Source organism: Salvia splendens, chromosome 3 (assembly GCF_004379255.2).
Source record: "Salvia splendens isolate huo1 chromosome 3, SspV2, whole genome shotgun sequence".
NCBI classification, from domain to species: Eukaryota; Viridiplantae; Streptophyta; class Magnoliopsida; order Lamiales; family Lamiaceae; genus Salvia; species Salvia splendens.
In genome coordinates this window covers 1,903,199-1,912,835 of record NC_056034.1, presented here as the reverse complement: position 1 = coordinate 1,912,835, position 9,637 = coordinate 1,903,199, and the positions used below count along the sequence as shown (strand labels likewise).

Here is a 9,637-nt window from a genome sequence, read left to right as displayed (position 1 = left end):
TCTAAATTTTAGTTCTCGATTTTTCTTGGTATTGAATTTATGTGTAGAAAGATCGTGGCATTGATTGTATATATATAGGCAAAACTAATAGATATTGATGGATTTGGTGGTTGGAGAGATTTAGGGAGTATAGATATGGGGAAATCGTTTGGTGATATGGTTTAGAGAAATATATTTGACCAAGTCAACTAGGAAAAGATTTAATTAGATTTATTTGATTTTTTTTTCTCCTTTATTTTTTCGGGGTGTTACATCCAATGCTGCCGCTTTCCCCAACAAAGGTCAAAACTTGTGCGTGTGTGTGTGTTTATTTTTGTGGAACTGAAGTGTACAATCTTTTTAACAGAATCAGTTATCAGTTGATTGTATCTTATGTTAAATCCTTATTTTTATGAGAATCTGGGTTTTCTCACATTCATAAGTTTGATTGAAATTGCCGAGTGAATGAGAAACAGCTGATTAAATGAAATTTATGACAAGGGCTTTACTTATTATAGTATTGCATATTGGGAAAATCGGGTATATAGGCTAGTTTACACTAAAGATTACGTAAATGTACCCATTTTGTTATCTATTCCAAAAATGAGAAAAACGCCAACCACATTGGCGTTTCTATTAGTAAATACGCCAACATCATTGGCGTTTTATTATCGCGTCGTATTGTAGGTGTATTTTCGCCAAATACAGCATCGTAAAAAACGCCAACTTAATTGGCGTGTTTTAGGCTAAAACGCCAATATAGTCGGCGTGTTTAATTATTAAAACGCCATTGCAGTAGGCGTATTTAATAATAGAAACGCCACTGAGGTTGGCGTGTTACATTAAAAATGCCATTCGGCCGGCGTGTTTATGTTGAACCATATCCTTATCAGATCTCCCCCAACATCGCGACCCTAAACACATTCCCTCCCCAAAACACGAAAACCCTTCCCAAGGCGGAAAAACCTTTCGCTCGGGTCGACCCGGTGGTGGATTTAAGCGTCGATATTTTGAATTTGGCTAATTCTTCCAAACATTAGTCCTTCTAATCGGTTAGTATATCAAATTTTAGACTCATTCTTCTAAACATTAGTCTTCCAATATTTGATTGATTGTTGTGATAATATATATTGTAGTGCAATTAATATAATAGTTTGACCAATTGTTATGGGCACACTAATATTTTGATGGATTATTATGATAGTATATATTTTAATAGAAATATTTTGACCAATTGTTATGCTATTATATGTTGTAGTATATCTAATTTTGTTACCAATATTTAATAGATTGTTATGATAATATATATTGTAGTGTATTTAATAGAATTATTTTGTCAATTTTTTGGCTGACTCTACATAATGATGAATGTAAAAATAATACATATTTATTTGTGTTTTACATTATTGCAGATAGTATGACGTGGTGTGTCAATTTATATTGGGGTGGAAAGATAATTCCCGGAGCAGTTATTTCGTATGATCCTTCTTTTGCTAAAGGATTCATTATGTTGGATGAAACAATTTCGTACGATGAGCTTGTGGAAAAAATTTGTGAAAGGATGGGGATAAGCATATATGAAAACAATATTCAAATAATATGGAAACGTACTATATGCTTTGGATCCGGAGTCACGTTTATAGGTGTTCAACTAGAAGAAGTATGCATGCAACTAATGTTTAGTGAGAGTATGATTATTGGAGGTGTAATTGAATTATATGTTGAGTATTCGGCAATTACTCAACATCATTGTCATCATGTCATAAGTTATGATGCTGGTACGTCAACGAGAGCCCAAGAACCATATTTTGCTGCAACACAAGATTTAGATGTTGGTACATCTACGAGAGCCCAAGAACCATATTTTGCTGCAACACAAGATTTTGATGTTGGTACGTCTACGAGAGCCCAAGAACCATATTTAGCTGCAACACAAGATTTTGAAGCTGGAGGCGTGCATTTAGGGGAATGTGACAATTGTGATGTGGTTGAGGACATAATAGGTCCTGATAAAGCCGACTTTCTTGATCCACAATCACCTTATTATTCTGAAGATTCCCACACGGTTAGTACAGACTCAGATGGTGATCCGTCGGATGATGAACAATTTGTTGCTTCAAGACCATCCATTCCACTTGGAGAAACAGCAGTTGGAGAAACATCAGTTGGTGGAAGGGCAGTTGGAGGAAGAGTAGTTCCACAGTTCCCACAGCCTGGAATCAACTACTTTCGGACCTTACCAGGTCCATATGATAGTTTTGATCCCAAAAACTTTGAGCGTGATGATCCCAGTGTGCATTATTGGAGTGAAAAAGATCCTACCAATGTCGGTTTGCATACTAAATTTAGAACGAAGTTGGAATTGAAGGCAGCTGTGACTCATTGGCATTTGGAAAAAATCCGACAATATACAGTTGTTGAAAGTAAAGGAAAGAGATGGCATGCAGTTTGTAAGTGGCCACAAGGAAATCCGAAAGATACGTCCTTACCTAAATGTTTGTGGGAGTGCCGAGCAACACTGAGGAAGCATGATGAACACTAGCAAATTAGAGTGTTTAGCACTGCTCATACTTGCATGGGGGATCGTAACTATAATGGCCACGCTAATCTTTCGTCGGGTATGATAGCGTTGAGTGTTCGCCATCAGATAGAAAACGATCCTTGCTACAAGGTAAAAGCAATTGTGGCGGATATTGAAAATAGATTTCATGTCAAAGTTAGTTACAAGAAAGCATGGTATGCTCGGAGGACAGCGATTGAGCTTGTATACGGTGGATGGGAGTGGTCGTTCAAAGTTTTACCAGCTTATTTGAATGAAATGCAAAGACAAAATCCTGGCACAATTGTGGAATGGATGCACGATGACATATTAAGCAATGGTATGAACAAGGTATTCAAGTACGTATTCTGGGCTTTTGGACCAGCTGTGGAGGCTTTTCAACTATGCAAACCAGTTTTAACGGTTGATGGAACTCATCTACGTGGACGATGTCGAGGTAAAATTCTTATTGCCGTTGGATTTGATGCTAATAAGAAATGTTTGCCTGTTGCATATGCCATTGTTGATGAGGAAACCAAAGAAAGTTGGAATTGGTTTATGGAACGCATTAGACTTCATGTAGCAAAACATGAAATATGTGTCATATCTGATAGGCATGTGGGAATCATAGATGCAATGAATTCTCCCATATGGAAAGAAGAACCCAATGTAGGTCATCACAGATTTTGCTTGGTACATGTTAGAAAGAATGTTTTGCAAAATCACAAAGGTATCATGGTCAAAAGACTTGTTTGGAAAATTGGTATTGCTACCAAGAAGCGCAAGTTTAAGATCAGACGTCGTTTACTTCGAAACGTCAACAACGAGGCTTTGCAGTACCTTGATGCCGTGGAGTTAGAAAAATGGAATCTGGCGTATGACAAACACAAAAGATGGGGTGAGGTGACCACTAATATGGTGGAATCTTACAACAATGTGTTGAGAGGCGCAAGACAACTCCCAATTAAAGCTTGCATTGATATGATATTCTGGAGGACAATAGAATGGTTCAATGACCGGTCAATTGCTTCAACACAGTGTGCCACACCACTTACCCCGTGGGCGCATGAAAAGGTGTGCAAAAATGATGCAAAAGGTCAATTACATAATGTGAGAGCACCCAACACAATTGCAGGGCATTATGTGATTCGAACAAAGCGTCGAATTGGTGGAAAGGGCGCTAATAAGTGGAAGGTAAAGTACTTGGACTCGCACTGCAAATGTCAAAAGTGGCAGGTGTGGAGACTTCCATGTTCACATGCAGCGGCAGTTGCGCATTTTAGAAACGACAACATGTTGTCGCTTGTTGATCCCGTATACCGCACAAGTGTTTGGGTACACCAATATTCTACGGTGTTCAATCCACCCAGACACCAAGATTATTGGGCCGTGCCTGAATGGACTTTGCAATGTTCACGAGCTCAGTTAATGCCTAAAAGTCGCGGTCGATACCGTACTACTAGGATTCCTAATCAGATGGATGTCCGTGAAGCTGATCAGCCACGAGCCCGACTCCGATGTAAACATTGCCGTCAACCAGGTCACGACAGGCGCAACTGCCCGAATGCTCAGCCAAGGATGGATACTCAGTTGGTAGATGATGCCGCTGACGATTTTATGCCTCGACCTCCACCAAGATCTGCAGTTCGAGGTCGTCACTCTGTCAGCCACACTGGTGGTACAGGCGAAGACATCGGTCTCAGTGATGTCCCATATTCTCCACCTCGGTTTTCTGTGCGAGACGAATATTTCGGGGTTGATTTAGAGAATGTCGTTGTGCGAGAGACTCCTCCGTCTAGACTCTCAACCGCCAGAATCGGGAAGGGGATCCGTAGCTTTTTTACGCGGAAAAGGCGAGACACTTGAACGTATGCATTGTGTAATATTGGAATTCTGTATTTAGCAATATTTGGACTAATGTATTGGGTAATATTTGTATGTGCTTATTTATTGAGTAATGATGAAATGATCAGATTAAAACGCTAACTGGGGTTGGCGTTTTTTATGAAAAAAATGCCGATGGGAATGGCGTGTTTAAAGAGTCGCCAACTGAAATGGCGTGTTTTTACTTAAACACGCCAACGCGACTGGCGTCTTTTAGCAAAAAAACGCCGATGGGAATGGCGTCTTTATTCAGAATGTCCACATTCGTCGTGCAAAAAACGAGCAAATTAAAAACTAATGACATTGGCGTTTTTAAATAACACGCTAATGCCATTGGTGTGTTTAAACAAAAACGCCGATGGGAATGGCGTCTTTATTCAGAATGTCCGCATTCGTCGTGGAAAAAAATGAGCAAATTAAAAACTAACTTAGACACGCCAATGACATTGGCGTTTTAAATAACACGCCAATGACATAGGCGTTTTTAAACAAAAACGCCTACGGGAATGGCGTGTTTGTTCAGAAACGTCGTGGAAAAAACGAGCAAAATTTCTTCTAACTTATAAACGCCAATACCATTGGCGTTTTTCACAAAGACTTACATTACCAAAATTTCTTCCTATATCTCTTTATTTGCCTGTTTTCATTTCAACTAGGAATTAATAATTCAGACATCCAAAGACTTAATCATAAAGACTTAAAATCAATGAGTTCAAATCAAATGAAAAAACATCAATATCAAATTACACTAATATCAATAGTTCAAATTAGTTCAATCGTCACGATGTTTCCGCATAAACAGACGCCGTATCCCCTTCCCAATAGTTGATGTAGATCTAGGGATCCTTGAGGGAGGAGTATCTTGAACAACAGCGTTCTCAAGATCCTCCTGCACAGACGACCGCGGTGGAGAAGCGGGGACATCACTAAGGCCAATATCTTCTCCGGTACCACCGGTATGGCTGATAGAATGACGGCCTCGAAGTACAGAGCTCGGTGGAGGTGGTTCCACAAAATCGTCATCGGAGTTGTGTACGAACTGAGATGACGACTCTCCGCGGGTGGTTTTCTGCTTGGTTCGTCGTTTTGCCTTTTGCCTTATGGGTACGTCCACGTCCATTGCAGAGCGCTGCGAAGGAGGGTAGTCCATCAGCTGAGGCTCCCCGGATATCTGCAGTCCTTCTTTAACCATCCTCGAAATGGTTTCCATATCCGGACAGAAATGTCCTGTCGTAGCTCGGCCACTTAGAAAGTGGCGTATATTGTGAAGCGTCTCCACCTACAATTTTTCAAAGTTAATCTTTCGTTTTAAATAAGTAATCAGAGTTTAGTTAAGTATAAATAATGTACCGTAAAGTTATGAGAAGATGCCGTTTCGTGGAAACCCTCTTCAGCATGCACGCCGGGTTTGGTTAAATACACAACAGTGATCTGGCGAAACCAATTCATGTATTCTTCCGTTGCAACAGGCTCAGTACTGTCCTCCATATCAGTCCATATCGTAAAATGTCTGTTGTCCCACTCCTGTATGTAATTCGCGTGCCATTGAACCTAATTCCGACCAGATTTTCCACGGCGATCATGTTTCAAAAAATCAGAACCGTGGTACCGGGGGAGATCCGGGATATACGGTTGGACAATCCCGAATTGGCGCAACACTCGGTGTGGCAGGTGTGGCTCAGCCAGATTCCAACAAATAAGCGTTGTTATCGACATCCATATAGGACGACCGGCATCACAACTTTCCGGCAACTCCCGGTGGAGATAAGGCCTCCAAATAAACTACATGTGATACAAATTTTTCAAAATAATTTCCATAAAAACAAAAAACCAAAAACATTTTATAAATATATGAAGTACCTGATTAGGATGCATCATGGAGAACTGATCTCGGAAATTTTCAATACAATGGCCAGGTGCTTTTACATATGACGCCGGACCATTCCATCTAAAAAATTTAAATTATGAGCGAAGAACACGAAAATTGATGAACATTAAGTTTAAAAAATGAATTAATGAACAACTTACGCGCTTGCACATGGTAGATAGTCTGTATGCACGGGATCTAGCATCCTCGGTCTAATATTTGGGATTCTCTCCCAAGCCCAAAGTTGTAATAGAGTTAAGGCTCCCCCTACATCCGTCCTCTTAGCAACGGCCGCTTCACACAAATTGTGGTACAAGCAAGCAAACGTCGCCCCACCCCAGCTATATGTAGAACACCGTTCTATATCCATGAAAAAGTGTAGGTAGAAGAACGGAATTTTATTTCCGGAGGCGTTGGGGATCATCAGACCACCAAGTAATAGCAGACAATAGATACGAGCCCGCTGAGCATATATGTAGTGTTCGTGGTCACCAGACAGCTCAATCCTCAATTGGCGCGATAAGCTCGTCTGCTTAAAAGCCATTTCCTTCAACTCGGATGCATCCGGTATGAATCCTAGAAAATCCAAACACCTGTCCTTCCAATATCCCGCTTCCGTCGGGGGGATGTAAGCTGTCAGAGCCTCTCCATCAACTTTCAGGCCCCATAAGACCTCCACGTCTTCCAGTGTCACAGTCGCTTCACCGACTGGAAAGTGAAACGTGTGAGTCTCTGGCCTCCAACGTTCAATCAGAGCTGTGATAAGATGGTGGTCAATGTCTTTTGGTTTACCACACCTTAATATACCCCCAAACCCCATCTAGTCCACTATTGCCAAGACATATTGATGGATGGGAACATCCCAAATTATTCCTTCATATCGTCGGCAGCGTACATCCTCGGATGGAACTCCTGCCCATATGTTGTTAGAGACGTGTTGTCTCTGAAAATATAATACAGATGGATCCGCAGGACCACATGCAAGCCGACGACGAGAGGTTGAAGATGATGCCATAATTTACCTACATAATCCAAATTCAACAATAACCAACCATAACATTTAATCCAAATTCATCATCCAAATTCAACAATAACCAACCATAAACCATTTCAATAATTAGATACAATTTAATCCAATATCACAAAATTGAACACCAACATCAAATAATTCACTTACACAACATTGCACATTCAAAATCATAAACCAATTCACCTACACAAAATTAACAATTTCAATTAACAATTCGCCCAACCTACCAATTTCAATTTTGCCTAACCTAACATTTTCAATTTGTCCAATTTCAATTTGACAAACCTAACAATATAAACAAATTTGACAATCTAAACTAATCAACATACATCAACCAAAACCCACATAAACCAAAACAATTTGCCCAATTTTTTAGCTATAACAACCCTAGGGTTTAGGTTTATAATCAAATTTATACACAATTTAACTTAAACCCAAACAATCCAACATAATAATCAACAATAATATCATTCAACCAATCCAAAATGCATAATATTTCTACTCAATTCACAACTCATTACAAACCCTAGCTATCCACCAATTACTCTAATAATGTAAAAGGTAAGCATACTAACCGAATAAAATAGATGAATTTCGAGGAGAATAGCACCGATTGATGAATGTAGGCCGAAATCACGGAGAGGAGGCGCGCAGCTGGAGAAATCGCGAAGGGTGTTTATTGTGAGATTTTCGCGATTTGGGGGAGGAACGCCTGCTATATCAGCCTGAGTAAACACGCCACTCAGGTTGGCGTTTTTTATGATTTAGTAAACACGCCACTCGTGTTGGCGTCTTTCTGTAAAACGCCACTCGTGTTGGCGTCTTTCTGTAAAAACGTCAATCTGTTCGGCGTTTCAACAACGATAACACGCCAACTATAAAGGCGTTTTTTAGTTATACACACCAACTAAGTTGGCGTTTTTTATCGTAATTGTAATCGGATAGAATACGCCCAAAATACGACACAAGTATAAAACGCCAACTACGTTGGCGTATTTACGTGAAAACACGCCATTACTATTGGCGTTTTTACCAGGCCCGGTCCTGAGTTTTTATTGGCCCGGGGCAGAACTAAAAGAGGGGCCCCATAATAATACTATAAACTAATAGTAACAATAACAACAGTAGTAATAAAACACTTCAATACATCCAAGACAATATTTATAGCATACAATTTATATTATTACCTTAAAAGTTTCTTCTAGCATGTATATACTCATGTATGTATTTGGATTTTGGAGGCCCCAACGTTTTGGGGGCCCGGGGCGGGGGCACTGCTCGACCCCCCCAGGGCCGGGCCTGGTTTTTACTTAAAGACACGCCAATGTCATAGGCGTTTTTCCCATTTATGGAATAGATAACAAAATAGGTACATTTACGTAATCTTAAAGGCAAAGTGCCCCATAAACCCCGATTTTCCCATTGCATATTCTTGTGCAGATTTGTGTTTGTGAAGGATTGAAATCCTTTTCTCCACATGGGATGAGATTTGATGCCAACTGCTTTAGTCTTGACTTAGCTTCCTCTAATTCATGTCTTTACCTCAACAATGTTGGAAAATCTAAACTGTTTCTGTCTGCTTCTCGGTCGTTATATCGATCTGGATCGCCAAATTTAAGACAATGTGGGCTGAGCAGTTACCGAGTTAGGGTGAAAGATGGAGCACGCTGTCTAGGATCAGATAACATCGTGTTTGTAGATGACCAGCTAGTGGATTTTCTTATGAACACAGTTGATAATGCCGAGGCGCTTCCTGTTGAATCAGTTGTGCCTTCTCATCTGGTATTTCATTCATTTGACATGGATGAAGATTCACTATCGTATCTGGAGGCGAAACTGTCTGATATTGTTTCCAAATTGCGTGATTCTGCTGCTGATGCATCTAAGATAGGAGAAAGTGTTCTGAAAAATACCAATCGAGCAGTGAGTGATTCCATCGATGAGATTATCTTGTTTGTCAAAAAATCTGCAGGATCACAGTCGCCCGGTGGTATGTTGTCTGGACTATTCAGTGAGTTGAAGGAAGCATCAGGCCGAGCCGGGCCTTTTGCACTTGATGTTTTAAGGGGAACAATTGTTGTAGGTGAGGACTCTTTGATACGAGGGGGGAAAGCTGTCGGATATGCTTACAGTTTCGTGAAGGGATTTATCCTGCAGATTTTTTGAAAACGCTGTTCTTGTAGACATTCGACCTGAGGTAGGATATTCTGAATTTATCCTTTGAAAGTTATAGTTCTTACATCAACTGGTATCATTGTTTTGTCTGCAAAGAATTTCAAGGAAAGAGATGGTGTTCCTGATCTTCGAATGGCAGCTCGATTTCGATATGCCAGTGTGA

The 9,637-nt window shown here is 40.2% G+C and overlaps 1 protein-coding gene across 1 annotated transcript; it reads left to right on the top strand.

Moving 5' to 3' along the window:
- The first annotated feature begins 268 nt into the window (after positions 1-268).
- Positions 269-9,465, top strand: LOC121795469. Its single transcript, XM_042194008.1, has 2 exons — positions 269-281; positions 8,740-9,465. Exon 2 carries the CDS (start codon positions 8,782-8,784, stop codon positions 9,463-9,465), a length of 684 nt encoding a protein of 227 aa, XP_042049942.1. The 5' UTR covers positions 269-281; positions 8,740-8,781.
- Positions 9,466-9,637: the final 172 nt, after the last annotated feature.